At 43.6% G+C, this 22,372-nt stretch overlaps 1 protein-coding gene across 3 annotated transcripts in view; it reads right to left on the minus strand.

Annotated features, from left to right (window-relative positions):
• LOC132341401 (ubiquitin-conjugating enzyme E2 R2-like) overlaps nt 1-22,372 on the minus strand; it is a 125,768-nt gene that overhangs the window by 27,356 nt on the left and 76,040 nt on the right. For all 3 annotated transcript variants that reach the window (XM_059872954.1, XM_059872955.1, XM_059872953.1), the window contains one exon: nt 8,761-8,847. In XM_059872954.1, coding sequence (XP_059728937.1) covers nt 8,761-8,847 — 87 coding nt within the window. The remainder of the gene's footprint in view (nt 1-8,760; nt 8,848-22,372) is intronic.

The following is a 22,372-nucleotide window of genomic DNA, read 5'->3' on the forward strand; positions in this document are numbered from 1 at the left end:
AGGCCTGGCAAATTGACTACATTGGACCACTGCCATTAATATGCCAAGGCAAGAGCTACATACTCCCCATGGTGGAGGCAACAACTGGCTGTCTGGAAACACCCTATAAGCCATGCTGCTGGAAATGCTACAAAGGTTAAAATGTTTTATGTAGCTTTAGTTGGTTTTGCTCACTCTTGCCATGGGGGAAGGGAATTGAAATTTCTTTTTAAGGGATTGGTCCACCAGGTGAGGTCTGATGAGCTTTACATCTCAACAGACTGGGAGTAGCACAGAAGATACACAAAAGATAATGACCATCAAGGGCTATTTCGACCACCAACTCCACACATGACCAATGGCATAGTCAGAGACGCCTGATCTGGGAAAAGAGAGGTAAGAATGAGGACCTAATTAGCATGGAGGCAAAGAGATCAGTAGCCAATAGGAAACCAAATACCAAGAACTTCATAACTTGAGACCAATGAACATTGAACCAATGGATTTCTATGGGTTTTGACTGTATAAGTATCTGAAAAATCTATTAAAATTGGAATGGGAAAATAATATCTATCTGTAAAAGCATGCGAGATAGTAAATGAAAATGTATAAATCTGTATGTTGGGTATAGAGATGGTTTTAAAACATAGATTGTGTTGTAAGAGTTGGTAAGAAGGGATTTCAGTAATGAATATTAAATACAATGGAATAGTTAAGATATATTTGTTTTAAATTATGTGAAATATGAGTATGACACAAATTGTATGGAATAAGGGGTGGAGTGGAAAAATATTGGAATGGAATAATATTGGGTCTACCTGAGCTGGAGTTAATTTTCCCTTAGCAGCCCTCCGAGTGCTGTGCTTTACATTGGTGGCTGGAAAGGTACTGATAACACACCAGTGTTTTGGCTACTGCTGAGCAGTGCTGGAACAGCATCAGAACTGTCTCTTCAACATTCTGCCATCCACCAGCAGGTTAGGGGAGGGCAATATCCTGGCAGGGGACACAACCAGGTCAGTTGACCCAAATTAACCAAAAAGATATTCCATACCATATGACATCAGCTCAGATATAAAAGATAAGGGAAGGAAGAGGAACTGGAGGGCATTCATTATTTTACAATGCTTTCCAGACCAATCGCTACACATGCTGAAGCCCTGCTTCCCGGGAAGCAGCTGGACATTGCTCGCTGATGGGAAATAGAGAATAAAATCCTTTTTTTTTCTCTTTGCGTGTGTGCAACTTTTTGCTTTTGCTTTAGTAAACTGTCTTATCTCAACCTATCAGTAATTTTCCATCTTATTTTCCAGCTGAGAAGGGGGAATGATAGAGTGGGTCAGTGGGCACCTGGCATCCAGCAAAGGTCAACACACAACATCATTGGTAGCTGAGTTAGTTGCAGGAATTTTTTAATTGAAGGGTTTAGCATACTATACTAGCTCAGGTATTACAACAATGCTTCTCTCAGGACACAAGGATGTTGAACAGATGGTGTGGGGCAGGCTTACACTGCTTCCCTAGGACACAGCTGTTCAAAATATCAGGTGAAAAAGCAGGAGATGCTCTCTGAAGGTTTCACTGAAAATCCCTTCCAGCATGCAAGAGGAAGAATATTTTGGCAGGATATGGAACCCATACAGCTACATAATCCTCAGTCTGTATCAATCTACTCACAGTGCTATGACCTGAAGATAAAGTTCCATAATGCCTACCATTTAGAAGCACTTTCAGATGCCTGTAAAACCAATTCTTCATCAGCAATAGCACTCTGACATGAGTAGTTTGCAGGATTGCTATAGAAGTATCTACCACAGATGACAGTCTTGTCTGAAGTAAACTCCAGAGGATCATGGGGTCTCAATGCCAGATGAGGTAGAAGTGCAGATGGGGCCTGGGGCCAGATAGCAGATGTTGGCCTCTCCAGGCCCCACAGGCTTGCTGCCTCTTGCAGCCCTCTGTGAGATGACTTACAAGTTCTCAGACCCACCCTTATACTAGCATTCACTGTCTTGGTTTGAAAAGACGGGAGGGAGGATTGGTTGTGGAAGAGATAAAGTAAACTGCCCAATTAACAGAAGATAACTGCTCCACCTCTAACGGATGGCAAAGAGAATACACACATATCGTACAACCCAGGACATTATCCACCCCTTATTCTATTACCATCTGTATCATACCCAAATTAATAAACTCTACACAATGAAACCTTACACACATTTCTCACTTAAGACTAGGTTTCCCTGTGGTACACAATGGGTTTCTCCATCTTTCTTCATCACCCACAAAGTGTAGCCAGGTCCTTGAGCAAAAACAATCCCATGGATGGGTTTGCCTTTGCCTGAGGTAGGACTAATCCAAACAGTCTTTCCTAAAATACCTTTCATGTGTACCACAGAGACTTTATCTCAATCCACTGTGTGCAAGGGTTCAGACTAGGCAGGACCAGCTCGACTGATGGACCCTTGGGTTTTGACCATCCAGATTGCTTTTGCTAAGTTCATTTCCCAATTTCTAAAGGTTCCCCTGCCAAGTGCCTTCAGGGTAGTCTTAAGTAGTCCATTGCACCGTTCAACTTTCCCGGCAGCTGGTGCATGATGAGGGATATGATATATCCATTCAATACCGTGTTCTCTGGCCCAGGTGTTTATAAGGCTGTTCTTGAAATGGGTCCCATTCTCCGACTCGATTCTCTCAGGGGTGCCATGTCTCCACAGGACTTGCTTTTCCATGCCTAAGATGGTGGTTCCAGGCAGTAGTGTGCAGCATAGGGTAGGTCTCCAACTATCCTGTGGTGGCTTGCACCATGGTCAGCACACAGAGCTTGCCTTGGTGGGTTTGAGGCAGTGTGATGTAGTCAATCTACCAGGCCTCCCCATACTTGTACTTGGACCACTGCCCAAAGGGGCTTCACTCGCTTGGCCTGCTTGATCTCAGCACGTCTCACAGTCATGGGTAGCCTGAGAAATACTGTCCATGGTTAGATCCACCTCTCGGTCTCATGCCCACTCATAGGTGGCATCTCTGCCCTGATGACCTGAGGCACCATGGGCCCATCGAGCTAGGAACAACTTTCCCTTATGCTGCCAATCTAAGTGTATCATTGGCACCTCTATCTTTGCAGCCTGATCTACCTGCTCATTTTTTTTGGTGCTCCTCATAAGCCCGACTCTTGGGAACATGGGCATCTATGTGACAGACTTTCATAGGTAGCTTCTCTACCCTGTTAGCAATGTCTTTCCACTCATCAGCAGCCATGATTGTCTTTCCTCTATGCTGCCAGTTGGCCTCTTTCCACCTTTCCAGCCAGCCCCACAGAGCATTGGGTACCATCCATGAACCGGCATAAAGGTAGAACTTTGGCATCTTCTCTCTTTCAGCAATGTCCAGGGCCAGCTGAACGGCCTTGAGTTCAGCAAGTTGACTTGATCCACCTTCTCCTTCAGTAGCTTGTGCAACCTGTTGTGTGGGGTTCCATACGACTGCTTTCTACTTCCGGTTCAGCTCTACGATGTGACAGGAACCATCAGTGAAAAGAGCTGTTATTCTGCTCGTAGATGGTTATATGGTGGAGCTTCTTCAGCCCTTATCACTTGCTCTTGTTACTTTTAGTCAGTGAGACCAAAGTTTTCACCTTACAGCCCATATGTAATTATTTCCAAAATCCCGGAATGATTTGGGTTTCCAATCCGGGCGTGCTGTGTGATGAGAGCAATCCATTTGCTCCATGTGGTGTTGGTGGCATGGTGGGTGTTGGGAACCTTTACTTTAAACATCCACTCCAGCACAGGTAGTTGGGGTGCCAGGAGTAGTTGTGCTTCCATGCCAATCACCTCCGAGGCGGCTGGAACTCCTTCATAGGTAGCCAATATTTCCTTCTCTGTGGGAGAGTAGTTGGCTTTGGACCCTCTGTAACTTTGGCTCGAGAATCCCAGTGGTTGGCCTCGAGTCTCCCCAGGCATCTTCTGCCAAAGGCTCCAGGACACGCCATTCTTCCTGGCTGCAGAGTAGAGCATATTCTTCACCTCTGGTCCTGTCCTGACTGGGCCAAGGGCTACTGCATGAGTGACTTCCTGCTTGATCTGGGCAAAGGCTTGTTGCTGTTCAGGGCCCCAGTGGAAAGTGTTCTTCTTGTGAGTGACCAGGTAGACAGGGCTCACAATCTGCCTGTACTTGGGAATGTGCATTCTCCAAAAACCTATGGTGCCTAGGAAAGCTTGTGTTTCCTTCTTGCTGGTTGGTGGAGACATTACTGTGACCTTGTTGATGACCTCATGGGGAATCTGACGCCTTCCGTTTTGACGCTTTACTCCTAGGAACTGGATCTCTTGGGAAGGTCCCTTGACTTTGCTCTTCTTGATGCCAAAGCTGGCTTCTAGCAGAATCTGGATGATCCTCTCTCCTTTCTCAAATATTTCCATTGCCATGTTCCTCCACACAATATCATCGATATACTGCGGGTGTTCTGGAGCTTGATCATTTTCCAGTGCAGCCTGGATCAGTCCATGTCAGATGGTGGGACTGTGCTTCCACCTCTGGGGCAGTCGGTTCTAGGTGTACTGCACACCCCCCTAGGTGAAAGCAAACTGAGGCGTGCATTCTGCTGCCAGAGGAATGGAGAAAAATGTATTAGCAATGTCAACAGTGGCGTACCACTTTGCTGCCTTGGACTCCATCTCATACTGGAGCTCTAATATGTCCGAAACAGCAGCGCTCAACGATGGAGTCACTTCATTCAAGCCACGATAGTCCACGGTCAATCTCCATTCTCTGTCAGACTTGTGCACAAGTCAAATGGGACTGTTGAAGGGTGAGTGGGTTTTGCTGACCACGCCTTGGCTCTCCAGTTCACAGATCATTTTGTGGATGGGGATCACGGCATCTCGATTCGTCCAATACTGCAGGTGGTGCACTGTCGAGGTGGCAATTGGTACTCATGGCTCTTCCACCCTCAGGGGTCCTACTGCAGATGGGTTTTCTGATAGTCCAGGAAAGGTGTTCAACTGCTTAATGTTCTCTGTCTCTACAGTAGCTATTCCAAAAGCTCACCTGAGTCCCTTTAGTCTTTGTAATGCCTGTTGTAGAGGAAGTCTACGCCCAAAATGCATGGGGCCTCTGGGCCAGTCACAATAGGATGTTTCTTCTACTCCTTCCCAGTCAGGCCCACCTCAGCTTCCAACAGGCTCAATTGCCATGATCTCTCTGTCACCCTGGCAATGGAAACAGGTTCTGCCCCCACATGTCCCAATGGCATTAGGATACACTGCCCACCAGTATCAACTAAGGTGTCATATTTTTGTGGCTGTGATGTGCCAGGCCATCGGATCCACACCGTCCAGAAAATCCGATTTTCCCTTGCCTCTTCCTGGCTAGAGGCAGGGCCCCTCTAGCCCTGGTTATCATTTCTTTCCTGGGCATACATGGTAGAGGTTCCTTCAAGGGGATCTGACAGATCATACCCGGCAGCTCAGTCATGGGAGGTTGAAGCTACCTTCACTTTAGTGGAACTCCCTCAGTTAGTGTTTCCCTCCTTGAGTTGATGCACCTGTGCTGCCAGGACAGAAGTGGGTTTCCCATCCCACCTTCCCATGTCTTCCCCATGGTCGTGCAAAATGAACCACAGGTCAGCTCATGGGGTGTACCCTCTCTCTCGCTAGCTGAGGGACATTGGGCTCTGACTTTAGGGCCTGTGACTTGCACTGGTGCGATATGGGAACTGTTCCTCCTTACCTCCTCCCTCATCTTTTCTTTGAGGTCCTAAATCACAGCAGAGACATGAGCCTGCTTTAGGCCATTGATCACACTCTCATAATTTCTAAGCTTGTTGGCGACAGAACAGACTGTCTCCCAGTTGGTATCAGCATCAATCGTTGCAATGAAGGTGGTGTATTTAGATGGCCCTAGATTTGCCAGATTCCACAACATTTGCCCTGGGCACCTGACCTTGTCGGGGTCATTATCATGCGGTCCATCCCTCCCAAAGAGTACCTCCAATACTGCCACTTCTCTCAGCTGCTGGATCCCTTCCTCAAGGGTTTTCCAGTGCATTCTATGATGGTGCTCCTGCATTCTCTCCCTGTGGACGAACCTCTCTCTGACACTCATTAAAAGCTGCTCCCAGAGGGAAAGGGACCCTGACTCCCTTAAAAATACCTGATTCACACCTGATTCCTGGGTCAAGGGTCCCAAATTCCTTGCCTCACCACCATCCAGTTGCACACCTGTACTCATAAGGTCCCAGACCCGGAGTAACCAGGTTGTATAAGCCTCACATCCCCATCATACAATGTCTTTGTGCTGATTACTGAGACTTTCATATATCAGGGACTTGGTGATGATCCAAACCTCTGACTCCCCTATGGGTTGTGAGGGCCCTCCATTCTTATCCTTATCTGGGTGCTCTGATTTCATCTTAGACCTTCTTGTTTCCACAGGGGCAACTGCTGCTGGCTGTGACTGCCTTTGTGGTTCAGCTGGAACCTGCACAGTTGTAACGACTGTGGGTTCCACTGCTGCACTATTAGACTCTTCCTCTTTGAGGCAAGGGGAAGGTTTCTCACCAGCTGGGGAAATGTACTCCTTCGGCAGAACCCCCATCCAATCTGCCTGGCTAATTTTGGAGGTGGATTGTTGGGCAGAGTCAGGCTGTGGGGCAGCATCCTTAGTCTCTGGTGCTGTGTCAGGTTCTGTGGCAGCATCCGTGTTCTCTGGGGTAGGTATCAGGTTGGATATCCAGGTCAATCTTCCCTTATCTCTGAATGCTAAATGGAACAGGCTTAACAGGCATATCAGCAACACCAACCACTGTATAATATCATTAGCATTTAGAGTGGATCTGAACCCTTCAAAAACTGGTGGGGCAGACCCAAAGAGCTGGTTGAAGGGTTGGGAGAAAATTTCCCCCAGTGTCATTTCCTTACAGCAGGTGCCATTATTAAAGTAACCCCAAAAACATACAGTTAGTTGTGATAGCTCTGAATCCATGTTCCTGCCTTCCAGAGGAAGTTAAAGATCCATGAATTCTTCACCTTATTAACCTATAAAGCAAACTGGATAATAGCCACAGTAGCCTTAGTTATAGAGCCCATGTCTAGATAAGGGCCTGCAAATGGGAGAAATACAGCCACAACCAGGTGCCACCTGAACCAGGGTAAGCTGGACCACATGGTGACACCTAATGAGGTTTCTATATCCAGCACACAAAAATTAGGTTACTCAAGAACTGCTATTCCTTTTTTGCCCTTTTTCTATCAATGCCTTCGAGCCTTACATTGGCTGCCAAAATCCGTCTTGGTTTGAAAAGACAGGTGTCTGCTAAGGAAGGCAGGAGTCTCCCCTGAAATGGAAAATGCAAACCCCCTGCCTCCGAATTATTATAATTTTGAAATTAAGGGCCTCTCAGGCAAAGATATGGGAGTAGGAATAACAGTTCTTTACTAGGAAAATTAAAAATACAAATGCAATAGTACAAAAAAACAGAAAACAAACCACTGACAGAGTCAGAATACGACCTGACACTCTGTGGGTCAGGATGTTGGTAGCAGTGTGATTAAATGGTGGCTGCAGTCTTCCTGGAGTGACAGATGTGGTTCTGTTGAAGCAGTGATCCTGTAGAAGGTTGTAGTTTTCCTCTGAAGATCCAGTGGTGGTGTAGATGGGCCTGATCTTCCTCTGGGAATCCAGTGGAGAAGACAGCTGCTCTTCTGGGAATCCAGTGGGAAAAGGCTGTCTCTGTTGTTCCAAATGTCTGATTATATTCAGGTAGGAATGCTTGGCTCCTCCCCCTGGGCAGAGCATCTCACAATGGGATGATGTCATGCAGTGAGACTAAATGGCCCATTAACAGAAGATCTCTCCCGGGAGGGAGGATTGGTTGTGGAAGAGATAAAGTAAACTGCCCAATTAACAGAAGATAACTGCTCCACCTCTAACGGATGGCAAAGAGAATACACACATATCGTACAACCTAGGACAGTCCTTCACAACTTTAAATCTCTTCAAGCAACCCACGCTCAGCATCATGAAGAAAATGTTTTCAAGCTAGGGAGTGCTTCTTTCTAAAAAACTTTTATATAAAATCATTCTCCTTCTGAATGTGCTATGTATTTGTACCATGATCCAATCATCACCTGATAGCCCAGTGTTAGATTCTGAACACCACTCATATATGCACTGAACTAAGGGCCTCTTCAAATTGATTTGCAGACATTAAGTCAAAGGATATCTGTTCAATCTGGTCTTAGGGTGACAAGGCTCTGCATGACTCCTGAAGCTGGACTCCAGCTCTGGTTCTTTCTGCAGTTGGAGCACCCCAAGTCGAAACCCCTTTATCATAGGTTAACTGCTGCAGGAGACTTTTCCCTAACATTTCTTGTCTCATCACAAAATTTTGTAGGATATACTCAGTTTAAAAATGTACTTGAAAGGTGTACAAACAACTAGTTTTCTAAGTACCCCAGTACAGCAAGACTCCACACACCAGTTTAGGGGATCCAAAAATATCCTAAAACTGCCAACACCCATGACATTATTCTTCAGCTGGGGCTGCTTGCTGCACTTGCAGGTATGAGAAAGGCTCCATCCCTGCCTACAGAAACAGCATTTCCTACAACATTTAGATTTAACTCTGCAACCATGAAGCTGACATTTAAACACAAACAGCTAACCATTTTAGCTTTGGCTAGAGATGTTTAGTACCTTCAATACTTCCAGAAATTAAGGACATAGGAAACCTTTTCACATACCGGAAAAAAAAATTTATTAGCTTAAAAACCACTTTACCTCATAAATGTTGGGGTGCCACATTTTGGTCAGGAATCTGAAGGTAGGTGGTGAATATGGATAGTCAATAGGAAATTTAATGTGAGCCTGGAAAATAAAGCAAAATATTTTAATTATGAAACAGAACAAAGATATCAACAAGCAATCATTGCAGTGAAAAATATGGAAAAAATTCCAATATGTCCATTAAATAGCTTGTTTTATATATCAGTGCCCATGTGGACCCACAGTATAACTCTACACAATTTCTTATGAGGAAAATACTAACTGAACAAGAAAAATCTAAACACCAGGCCTTACTTGGGCTGGTAACACTCAGAAAACAATCCATAAGGAATTTACCAAATCCTAATTCAAGAAGTACTATCCAACAATTGTTGTTCAACAGAATAAACTAGATTTGAAAAGCTAAAACTCAAGATATAATTGCGCTCTTGCTAGGTTCAAAACACTTGCAGGATAAAAAAACTTGCTAAGTTGAAAAGATTATCAGTGATTGGAGAAAGACGGGGACTCTGTGAGATGGTCAAAGAATCTGAATTTATTGTGAAGTACAACTGCTTACATACTTATTCTAGGAAGACTAGTAATGCTTTAATACAATGATTGGGTTAATCATCGCATAAACAAACTTATACATTTTAAACATCTCTTGCTTGCAGAAGTTGATGTAATTTTCTTTTTCCCGAAAACCAGTCTGATTTAATCTTCTTTCAATCTTGAAAGCTGTTTGTTCTTGCCAAGGCATCCTGTTATCAAATCTCATGCTAGCCAAGTCCAAGGTCCATCATCTGTCTTGCGTATCCCAATTAAGACTTGTTCTACATTTGCCAGTGCAAAGGTTTTTAATCACTCTTTCTGTGTGGGAAAAAGATTTAAAAATTATTGAATACCTGTTCAATTAAGATCTAAAGGGTGTGGGGTTTTTTGCCTTTCTTGTGCGAGTTAAACTGGTGGTCCTAGGGTGACTTTATGATGCTGTATTGTATCCCCTACTGTCTGCTTTATGGTAGATATAAGTCCTGTGCCTTTAAGCGAGATCGAAGAGAGAAGGAGGGGAAGTGGTGGAAATTCCTTTCCCTGCTTGTGTTTAAAAACGGAGATAAGGGTCTGGGTTTTTCTTCCAGTTCTCAGCCCTGCAGCAGGGAAAAGAGATGGAGAGTTCCTCTTTGCTTTTATCTAGTTTTTCTAGTAGCTAAAGGAAAAACGTTTTCCTGGGACTGTGGCTTCTTCTTCTTCTGGAACTGTTCAGCTTTTCTCCCGTCTGGAACACCATCGCTTGGGGTCCCCTCCCACACTGCACTGGCCGGAACTCTGTAGCCAAGCACCCGGGGCAGGGGGGGGGGAGGGGGGGGGGGGGGGGGAAGAGACACAGAGAGAGAGAGAGAGCCAAGACACACCCACAGAAGGACTCTCTGAATCACAGAATCACAGAAGGACTCTGAATTTACTATCGCTTCAGAGCAGCAAGAGGTTTTATTATTTCACATTATTCATTCTATTAATGACTGTGAACACCCTGCTTGTTAAATAAACAGTTCTTTTTTCCACTTTCTCCAGGGGAATTTTTTCTGAACCTTGTATGGAGGAGGGGTTGCCGAAATCTGCCTTCTTCAGAGGACACACCCTTTCGGGATGTTTCATCTTAAATTTGTCTCAAACTGGGACACTGGTCCATCTACTTGTGTTCCTAATACTACATTTCTTGCCACCAAGATCATTCTCCAAGTCTGAATACCATCTGTTTGTTTAATAAATCAGCATAACTTGATGAAACAAATATTAATGGACAATGACAGCAAAATTACCTTCCCCTGCCTCTCAGGTTAGTAGGCAGATGTGGGGATAGACTCTCAGAGCCAAGTCAGTTATGGGAAAGCTGCAGAGGTCCCAGCACTGAATATTAACTTTCTTGTGCTGTTCTGCCATTCACAGCAGTTAGAAGAGCCAGCCAGTAGGAAAACAAGCTGAACCTGGAGTGATTAATGACAAAAATATTCCCCTCAAAGGAGGACTCACAGACCACTTTCTGCACTGTGGAGCACAGATCCTTCCCTTTGCACTGCTCAACCCACCAAGAAAGTCCCACCAGTCTAATGTGCCATCTCCAGAGAAGCATCTCCTGGCACCTGCACAACAGCTAGGCTCACAATCAACTGAGAATACAAAAAGAGACCCCAAAAGCAGGTCACATACAATGAGAGCAGAATCCTGGGTCACCCTCTTCCATTTAAGCACTTAACCATGCAACTTGGATGCAGGGTGCCGACCTTGTTTAACAGGACAAGCTATGGGAACTTTTATTCTGAGAAACAGGACCAGGCAAACAAATTGGATTAGAGCCATTGATAACTTGGCTACTGTTTTACTTAGACTGGCATATGTTTTTGCCTTGCAACCCAAATTTTATGAGGCCAGAGTGCCAGATACGCAGGAAAAGGTTTTTCTGTTCACCTTTATGAAACAAATTCAGAAGCTCATGTGGCTTTACAGTCTGTACATGCCTGCTCATGATACTGACTCTATGTGGGTATGTTACAGCACCACTGACTCCTTGTCTCAGTCATTTGCCACAGCATCCTCACAAGCAAAATATTTATGATCTGTGTAAACAATCCTAGCCCACAGTTCAAGGTCAGTTACACAAATGGCATGGCTCCAAGAGCAGCAAACGAATGCCTCTTGTCACCACACCACCACAGAAGAGAGTGTCTATGGCTATGGCAGCAAAGACATGCCTAGCTCTACATGCCACCCTACAATTGGAGCAGAGCAAAGATTTACCCAGGGCAGAACACATTCACTTCAGCTCAAGTGTTTGCATTGTATAAGCTGCAGATTCCTCCGGACCACTGGGGTTTTCCCAGGAAAGCCCATTCCTGTGCTTACATGCAGTTTCATGTGATCCAACACATAATAAAAACACCCCAAGGACTGAGATTTAAAATGCAAGAGACAACAAAACTCAGGGTTGAGCTTAAGTTTTCTTGGCAGAACCTGTGTCTTCTACACAGGTATAGCTTCTAGGCGAACAAAAAAAAAAAAAAAAAGATGCAGCAGCAGCCATGATTACAGATCAGTTTTTTCACTAAAAAGCCCAATTCTCTGTTGAGACAAAAAGACCAAATTAGGTAATAAATTCTTTTTTTTTTTTAAATAAAGCAGTAGCCCACAGAACCATTTACATCCCACAATTTCACTGATGTAAGGCAAATCAGCTATCTGAGCTTAATTCAGCCAGGCTACTAGATACTATAGAGTGTCAGAATTTTAGGGCAGCTTGTTGTTAGGTCAGTTACAGTGAGGCAAACTAATTTAGGAGGAGTAAAGTCAGTCCCCCTGCCTACAAATTACCCTACCATTACTGCATGCACTTTAACTCCTCTAGCTGAGCTTAAACTGAAGAAATCTTATTTTGGTGTCCTGATTTTAGCTGCCTGCTCACCATAGCTCTTTGACACCACTGAACACTCAGTGTATAGAGATGACAGTCATCAACCCGTTCCCCCCTTCCCCAGTTTATAACTATCATGCTTATAGTCCCTAGAAAAAAAATTAAACTCCCCTGATGCTATACTCAACATGATACAAAAGGGTTAATTCGATCTTTACTGTGCCTGTGAAACTTTTAGCAGAGGAAAAAGGCCTTCTCCAGCAAGGACAGTTGGGAGATAAGAAGAAGACATCTGGCCCAAGAATGTAGTGATAGACAAAACAAAGGACTGAATCTCTGGGAACATGGGGTGGGATTTATGATAATAGGTAAACTGTACTATGCATGTAGTGACTGTATATAAGTAACCCTCTTGTAGAATCACATGTCCATGTTAGGTTAGAATCCCCTGCGTGTTAGGTTACCCTAAAACCTGGATCAAAACCGGTGAGGCAGAAACAATAACCTTTAAAATTAGAAGTTGAAGGGGAATCCAGAGTCTAATAGAGAATTTCAGGGAATTGGGTTTAGTGATAGAATGTGAATCAGAATATAACACATCCATTTTGCCAGTTAACATAATGTCATCAGTGGTTTACAGTAATAAATCTGAAGGATGCCTTCTTTTGCATACCTCTCAATAAGTAAAGTTAGGGCATTTTTGCCTATTGTTATAGATACATATTGTAATATTGGCTTTTTGCAAATAATAAAATTGATTTTATATGTGTAGTGTTAAAATAACTTTGTTATAAAGATATGGTTTTTATTTCTGTTGTCAATTAAGCTTGGACATAGTAGTGAAATAGCTGATATAAGTATGCTTGTGTTAAAATGCCTGCTTGGATGGGATAACATCTAATGAACATATGAAGAAGACATCTGCTACAGGTATGCCAACTATCAGCACTCACCTTCTGAAGACAGTGTAGACCAAGGCCCAAAAATTGGAGGTGATAAAAATAGACTAAAACCACAACCAAGGAATAAGCATGCTCTAAAAAGGCAGATCCAAGGAGGAGATATGCTAAACAATTCTTGGAACATATAAACTAGTTTGGGGAAAAGTTTACTATGCATAAGGCTCTATGAATATGCAACAGGCTGATATAAAGGAAAAGGTATTTAAAGGGTATCGACAAAGATAAGTGTGGTCTTGGCTCAGTGCCAAGATGCACCTGGCCGTAATAACCTTTGCTCTATGGTCCTTGTCTCCTATTGTCCTTTATTAAACTTTTTAAATTTTCACAGGAGAGTGAGCATGTTTTTCACACTTTGAATAGGAAAATCCCAGAACTGGTCAGAAGACTCAGCTTACTTGGACTGTATTACCACAAGGATTTAAAATTAGCCCACCAATTTTTGGGGAATTAATTGGCAAAAGAATTAGAGATTTGGAAGAGGGAGAATCCTAAAGGACTGGTCCTGCAGTAGGTTGAGGACATCTTACTAGCAACTGAAACTAATGAAAAGTGCATGGAATTGACTATCAGTCTTCTAAATTTCCCAGGCCAAGGAAGCTACAAAGTACCTCAGGAAAAAGCTCAAATCATGAAACAGCAAGTTACCTACCTAGGGTTTGAAATAATTCCTGGACAGCAGAAATTGGGAACAGACAGAAAAGAGGCCATCTGCCAGATACCCCAACCTCAGACTGGTCAAGATTTAAGAGCATTCTTGGGAGGTATGGTCTCGAATTAAGGATGCCCTGAAAGGCCTGAGAGTGAACATGCAATCTGTAACTTAAAGATAGCCCTGATGTCTAACAAAGCCTTTTGAGCTTTTTGTACATGAATGGCAGCACTAGGCCCTTGGAGTTCTAGCTGTTCTAGCTCAGAAGGTAGAGGACTTCAAGAGGCCTGCAGGGTACTTTTCAGAACAACTCGACGATTTAGCCAGGGAGGCCTGCTGTCTGTAGCAGTGACTGTTCTCCTCATCCAAAAGGCCAGAAAATTGACTTTGGGACAAAAGATAGTAATGTACACCTCACACACCATAACCAATTTATTAGGCCAAAAGGGGGGGGGGGGGATCATTGCCTTTCCCCAAGCTGTATGCTGAAATATCTGACTGTTTTAATAGAGCAAGAAGATGTGGAGTTGATGCGTTCCTAAACACCCTAATGCAAGAAGAGCAACTAACCCATGATTGCTTACAGATGCAGGTCAATCAGACCTACAAGACACACCCACTGATGACCCAGAGATAAGAGTTTATTACAGACAGAAGTAGCTTGGTGGAAGATGGAAAATGAGGAGCTGGCTATGCAGTAGTCATGATAACCAAGGTAATTAAGGATGCACCGCTGTCCATGGACACCTCAACACAAAGGGCAGAGCTCACAGCATCATGAAAGGCCCTGGAATTAACAGCTTGTCCTAGAGTGACGTTATGATGCTTGTATCCCAAGTTGTCTATTCGGTTTATGCTGGATATTATGTTCTGTGCTTTTAAGACTGGCTCTGAAGTGCAAAGCTTTGTTTTGTTTTGTTATCAGTTATGAGTCTGCTCACTCCCCCAACAGTCAGCGGGACACAGACGGGACAGTACATAGTGCGGCTTTTGCTTTTTGCTCTTGCTTTCGTTTTGCTCTTGCTCCTGCTTTGCTCTTGCTTTTGCTCCTGCTTGTTAGTTAGTTTAGCAAGGCAGTCCGAATTTTCCCTGGTCTGTTTTTCTTTCCCTTTCTTGGAACCACTCTAGCCTGCTCCAGACTGGGACCTGGGAAACATCAAGAGTTTGCACCTTGTGGCCTGCAGCAGCCATTCCCAGCACCAGAGGGACTGATAACAGAGCGACCACTCCCAGGAGAGACTTTCTGAATTTGTCATCTTTTTTCAGAGCGGTGAGTTTTGTCATCCGGTATTGTTCATTTTGTGTGCTGAGGGGTGCTTTGCCTGTTAAATAAACAGGTTCTTTCCACTTCTCTCTGAGGAATTCTTCCCGAACCGGTTGGGAGGAGGGGCCGTGTGGGTTTGCTTTCTGGAGGCACCCCCTTTGGAGGTTTTCTCCCAAATTTGCCCTAAACCAAGACACAGCTGGAAAAAGGGTAAATATATGTGGACTGACTCAAAATATGTTTTTAGCATTGTTCATGCCCATGGAGCTATATGGAAAGAAAGAGGTCTTTCAACAACACAGAGATTTCTGATTAACACACCAATGTGGGAATTCCCAAATTTGCATAGGAAATAGACTTGCAGATAATACTGCATGAGAGGTTGCACAACAAGGTATTCTGGCATTAATACCTGAGAAAGCTATTTTACTTCCAGAAGTTAATCCTGGGTATAGTCAGGCAGATTTAAAATTAGCTAATTATCTAAAAGCCCAAAATAAATTTACTGGTAAATTGAGTTTTTTGAGCTACCACATCAACAAGGATACAAGTATCTCCTAGTGTTGGTAGATACCTTTTCCGGGTGTCCAGAAGTTTTTCCCTGCCACACCAACAAGGCTAGGGAAGTCATCAGGGTTTGGAGTGCCTATAAGGAGGTCATCTGATAGAGGACCTCATTTAGTATTTAAAATGCTGTAGCAACTTGGTAAGCAATTTTGTTGGGGAAATGAATTAGAAGGTTTATCTTTCTCTCAGAATTTCTTACCCTAGACCCCAGTTCATTCATTTCATCCCAGAGATCAAGTATACACTAGAAACAGTGGAAAGGACCTTATCTAGTTTTAGTGACTACAAGAATGGCAGTGAAAGTGAAAGGACTTAATTCCTGGATTCATCACACCAGAATTAAGAAGGCTCTCGATTCAGAGTGGACAGTGGAAAACACTGGACATCTGCAGGTAAAAACTTCAAAGATATTTGTAGACAAGTAGTGAAATGTATAGGCTAATGTTTATGGGAATCTTTTGTCTTTAGGTGGGGAGGGTTTAAGAAAACTTAATATTTACTTTAATTCAAGGTAAGATGCACAATCTGTCCAGCATTACAGCCTGCCTCCCTATCCCTGGTTTAGCTGGGGAACCTATTCCTTGAGGAATGCAATATAATGCAATAGCAAAAGCAAATATCACCAACCATTTAGATGAGAAGGAGAGATGCAGGCAAAGAGGAGATGGCTTTCTTAAGGACAAAATGTGACAAGCTGCTGAAGATAGAAAGGCTATCCCAAAGGCCTTTGAAACTAATTGGCTTAATAAAATTCTTGAGGAAATAGGGGGATAGTTGCTGAGATGATGGCTGGCTGGAATACTAGAAACCATAGTAATTATAATTGCTATTGTAGTAATTATTGTAGAAACTACTAGTCTTGTTAGCTGTGTTCATAGAATAATCAATCATGATCTCATGAGGATGTATGCAATTAGATAGAAATTGAATTTAAACTTATCAAATGCCCTTGAGGAATTTTTAAAGTTTCAAATGGGGGAATTGATACAAAAAGGGTTCATTCAGTTTTTACTGTGCCTGTGAAACTTTTAGCAGAGAAACAAGGCCTCTGAAAGCTGCTTCCAGCAAGAACAGTTGGGAGATAAGAAGAACACCTCTGGCCCAAGAATGCAGTGATAGACAAAACAAAGGACTGAATCTCTGGGAACATGGGGTGGGATTTATGATAATAGGTAAATTGTACTATGCATGTATTGACTGTATATAAGTAACCCTCTTGTAGAATCATGTGTCCACATTTGTGGATGTGACAGCCTGGTCAAAGAGCGAGAAAACGAGATAAGTTTTCTCACAGTGGACTTGTGAGACTTTGTCCTGGTTTAGGGCAAATTTGGGAGAGAATTCCCAAAAAGGGCTTCTCTAAAAAACAAACTCACATGGTACAGTCACGATCTGATTGTACTCAGGAATGTGCATTCTCTAAAAGCTTATGGCACCTAGGAACGCTTGCTATTCCTTCTTATTGGTCGGTGGAGACATAGCTGTGATCTTGTTAATGACATCTGTAGGAATCTGACGCTGTCTATCTTGCCACTTCACTTTTAGGAACTGAATCTCACGAGCTGGTCCTTTTACTTTGCTCTTTTTAATGGTGAAACCAGCTCTTAGGAGGATTTGGATGATTTTCTGTCCTTTCTCAAACACTTCTGTGGCTGTGTTTTCTCACACAATGATGTCATCAATATACTGGAGGTGTTCTGGAGCCTCACCCTTTTTCAGTGCAGTCTGGATCAGTCCATGGCAGATGGTGGGACTGTGCTTCTACTCCTGGGGCAGTCGGTTCCAGGTATACTGCACTCCTCTCCAGGTGAAAGCAAACTGAGGCCTGCATTCTGCTGCCAGAGGAATGGAGAAAAATGCATTGGCAATGTCAATAGTGGCGTACTACTTCGCTGCCTTGGACTCTAGCTCGTACTGGAGCTCTAATATGTCTGGCACGGCAGCGCTCAGTGGTGGAGTCACTTCATTCAATGCACGGTAGTCTACCGTCAATCTCTATTCTCTTTCAGATTTACGCACAGGCCAAATGGGGCTGTTGAAGGGTGAGTGGGTTTTGCTGACCACCTCTTGGCTCTCCAGCTCTCGGATCATTTTATGGATGGGGATCACAGCATCTTGAGTGGTTCTATACTGCCGTCGATGCACTGTCGAAGTGGCAACTGGCACCTGTTGCTCTTCTCCCTTCAGAAGTCCTACTGCAGATGGATTCTCGGACAGTCTAGGCAAAGTATTCAATTGCTGGATGCCTTCTGTTACTACAGCTGCTATCTCAAATGCCCACTTGAGTCTTTTTGGGTCTTTGAAATACCTACTTCGAAGGTAATCTATGCCCAAAATACATGGGGCTTCGGGGCCAGTCACAATAGGGTGTTTCTTCCACTCATTTCTCGTCAGGCTCACATCCACTTCTACTAAAGTGAAATCTTGGGATCTTTCTGTCACGCCGGCAATAGAAACAGACTCTGTGCCCACATGTCTCGATGGGATTAATGTACATTGCGCACTAGTGTCAACCAAAGCTTTATACTCTTGTGGTTCTGATGTGCCAGGCTAACGAATCTACACAGACTAGAAAACACGATTTTCTTTAGCTTCTACCTGGCTAGAGGCAGGGCCCCTCTAAGCCTGGTCATGCTTCTTTGCCTGGGCATATGTCTTGGATGGTCTTTCAAGGGGATCGGACATGTCATCATCATCATCGTATCTGGCAGTTCTGCTACGGGCAACTGGAGCTGCTTCTCTTTTGGTGGAGCTCTCTCTCTGAGTCTTGCTTTCTTTCAATTCACGTACCCGTCGTGCTAGAGCAGCAGTAGATTTCTTATCCTATCTCTTCATGCTCTCTCCACAATCACGCAGGAAGAACCACAGCTCAGCTCGTGGGGTGTACTTTCTCTCTCCATCTGGGGAACGTCTGTATTGGGTACTAGGACCTCTGATCTGTACTGCTGAGATTTGGAGAAGGTCTTCTTTAATCTCTTCTCTGAGCTTCTTGTGATTCTCTTCTATCTTATCTTCTAACTTCTGCAGACATGTTTCTACTGCTGCGATTCTGGCATGTGTTGGGCTATGCACAGCGTCTGCATATGCTTGGAGCTTCTTTGCCATATCCAGCACAGTCTCATCTGTCTCATCTTGCTTCATTATGGCTAAGGCAGAAGCATATTCATGTGGCTCGAGTCGTACAAGTTTCCGCCACATCACAGACGTGCATGGTACCAAGTCGGGGTTCTTAGCTGTTACGTCATCTGAGAAGATAATCTCTGCCACTGCCATTTCTCTCAAGCGTTGGATCTCTTGCTCTATGGTCTTCCACTGTGTTTGCTGCATATAAAGATCATCTGCACACAGGTATCTTTGTGCAACACTGTCTAAGACCCGTGCCCAGAGGCTGTGAGGATTAACCCCTCTCATCATTCTTTGGTCGATGACAGGATCATGTGACAGGGATCCCAAATGCCTTGCTTCAGTGCCATCTAGAACTGTGGCTTCACCTGCAGCATCTCAGAGATGGACTAACCAACTAATTATGGATTCATCAGGTCGCCGGGTGTAATCTTTCTTTAGGCTACGGAGGTCCTTCAAGGAAAAGGACTCTATATTGGCTTCTGATCTGGCACTTGCTGCTTTGACTTCTGATTTTACATCAGGAGGTTCTGAGGGTCCTTCTCCTGCATCATCATCATCATCATCATCCACTGGTTGATTGGTCTTGCTTGTGCATTTTCTACTTCTAGTGCTAGTAGCAACAGCCATTGGTTTAGCTGTTGGCTTAGGCTCACTATCTAGCTTGGCTGCTGTCTTTGAGCCTGGGGTGTTGGCTGCAGCCTGAGTGACCGGGATAGCTGCTGATTTATCTCCCTGCCCCCCTGCCTCTGTCTGCTGCCCAGCCGTATCTAGCAATGCGCGATAAGCATATGCCAAGGCCCAGCTCACTGCAATGATTTTTTTTTCTTTAGGGTCATCTTGGTACTTCTCTTTCAGATATTTCTCCACTTCAGCTGGGTTCTGAATTTTTTCATGGGGAAAGTCCCAGACTATAGGGTCAGAGAATTCCTTCAGGATTTGGCCCATATTCTCCCATTTCCCACACCGTTTAGGGTTTTCTACACCTGGGTCTATTCTTGAGTCAGGGGTCTCATCAGCTCGTCTAGAAATCTCAGCCCTCATTCTAGAGATGCAGCAGACTATATAGAGGAAGCTTACTAGATTGAGTACTAGAATGACAGTCTCTTTAACATTCAGGGGAAACTGAACATTCTCTAATAGTGATGTAACAGATTCAGAGGAGAAGAAGGAAAGCAAAGGCTGAAAAGCCTCACCCCCTGCTCTTCTTCTAACTAACTGGATGCATAACCATAACTACGAACTATTCACACTTGGAGCAGACTCCAACATGTTTATAAACTTCTTACAAGCTATTACTACCAAGCCCAGCAGGATAGCTATTCTGGTCACTGCCCCTCTGCTGTAAAAGCTACGTATTAGGGACAATAGAAGAGCTATTTCTGGATAAGAAAATAAACCGAGGGACTATAGAGGTATAAAGATCTCAAAAAACTCTAGGGACTAGAAATGCAGGCAAGCCTTCACCTTAATAGACATTATAAATTCAAAAAGCATGTCTATTAACTGCTTATACTAACACAGAATAATGGTAACCAAAATGCACTCAAAACAGGGTTTTTCTACTCTCTCGCAAGCCAAACGTTGGGCGCCAAAATTTGTCTTGGTTTAGGGCAAATTTGGGAGAGAATTCTCAAAAAGGGCTTCTCTAAAAAACAAACCCACACGCCCCTCCCCCAACCAGTTCGGGAAGAATTCTTCGGAGAGAAGTGGAAAGAACTTGTTTATTTGACAAGCACAGCACTCCCCAGCACACACAATGAACAATACCGGATGACACCACTCTTCTACTGCTCTGAAAAAGATGACAAATTCAGAAAAGTCTCTCTTGGGGGTTTGTTCTGTTATCAGTCCCTCTGGTGCTGAGGCAGCTGCTGCAGTCACAAGGTGTAAACTCTCTCTCTGTGTTCTAAATCTGAGTCTGGAGCAGTCAGCAGGTCTAACGGGGTGGGGGGAACAGTCCAGAAAGGAATTTGGACTGTTTAGCTAAATTAACTAATGGGGGGGGAACGAAAGCAAGAGCAAGCAAAGCAGAAGCGAAGCAGAAGCAAGAGCAAAAGCAAAAAGCAGGGGCTAGAAGCAAAAAAACAGCAACATGCACTGGTGCTATCTGGATGTCCCGCCGAGTGGCTGATAAGAGGCCAAAACAAAACCTTCACTCCACCAGTCTTAAAGGCACAGAACATAATATCCAGCATAAATTACACACACACACGAATGGGGATAACAGTCACCCTAGGACAGACTTTTAGGGAGTTGTAGAGAAACAATGATAACTTGTTATTATAAGCAACCTGCAGGTGGTGTTTTCCTACTCTGTTTTTCTGTTCTTCTCAAGGACTGTTTGTGAGGAAAGTGTTTTTGTTAATTAGCCAATCAAGTGGAATGTATTGTAACTGTCTATAAAAAGATAAGAGTTTTTTGTATTAAAGCTGCTGTTGTGCAAATCAGCCTTCTTGGAGTCTGTGCCTCTTTCTTACTCAATAGTGACACACATTAGGTTAGAATCCCCTGCGTGCACCTCAGGCCTGAATAAATTACGCCGTCTTTAACACAATTTTAGTGTTGGAGAGTCTGACTCCCGGTATTTCAGATATTTGGTAACAGATCATTCTGGAAGAAAATTCAGCCCTTTATAGGCATTTACAGCTACTGCACAAGAACTTCAACTTTTAAGTTACACTATTTTAAGAATATTGCTACCAGCACAGTAACTTTGTTTCCTCTTTTTACTGCCTTACTTCCTAGCATCCTTATTAGTACCTGTACTGGTTTCCTGTAGGAATGTGCCCCCTGTTGACGGAGCGACAAAATTATCCTTTGTCTCCTAAAAAAAGAAAAAAGCCCAGAAGTTTCTCTCCTCAATTAGGTAAAAAGACACCTCATAGGACCTTGGGGACGCCACCTCAAATTTAAGGGTAGCCAATTGGACAGAAGCCTAAAAGTCCGGCCTAAGCAATTCAGTAGAAAAAGAAGAAAACAAAGGAATTAATCACTTTTGTGAGGTGTTTTACCAGGAGCAAGAAACTCTTGCCCTGGCTCAGTTTTTCTCTGTAAAGAGCTTTGTTATTTTGCCTTTTATTAAAACTTTTCTGTTTCCAACACAGCCACAGAAGCCATCCTGCTGATTTTATGCCATCTGAGGTGGCTGAGCTATCTCAGGTGTGATATAAATCTCCAAGAGTTTACAAGACCTGGCTCGAGGAGACCCTTATATCAGTTTGCTATTTTTCTTATATTTGGATAGGGCAAAGCCATAGTGAAATATATATGTCAAAAAAATAAAAGTCTTACTAGATACCATGATATTTGACTGAAAATACAAATCTAAATTTTTTTACCTGAAACACAGGACTCCTTTAACATAAGCACCTTAATATAAAGTATAGATTAATAAAATTTAAGTGTTTAGCTTCTGCAGAACAAGCTGCTTTTGCAAGACAAGAAACCTAGCCCTGGAAGGGGCTATGATGATAAGAGCATGCTAGATGTTATGCCTAAACCTAACTGCTTTTGAAAAAAACAAACCCAAGTGGACTAAGATGATAAGAAAAAGGAATGCGAGCCAATGTGTCTGACTAACCACTTTTCTGCAGAACAAGGGCTTATCCCCTGTGGGCTAAGTGATAAGAAGGAAGAAGCATGCTAACTGC

Source organism: Haemorhous mexicanus, chromosome W (genome assembly GCF_027477595.1).
Source record: "Haemorhous mexicanus isolate bHaeMex1 chromosome W, bHaeMex1.pri, whole genome shotgun sequence".
NCBI lineage: Eukaryota > Metazoa > Chordata > Aves > Passeriformes > Fringillidae > Haemorhous > Haemorhous mexicanus.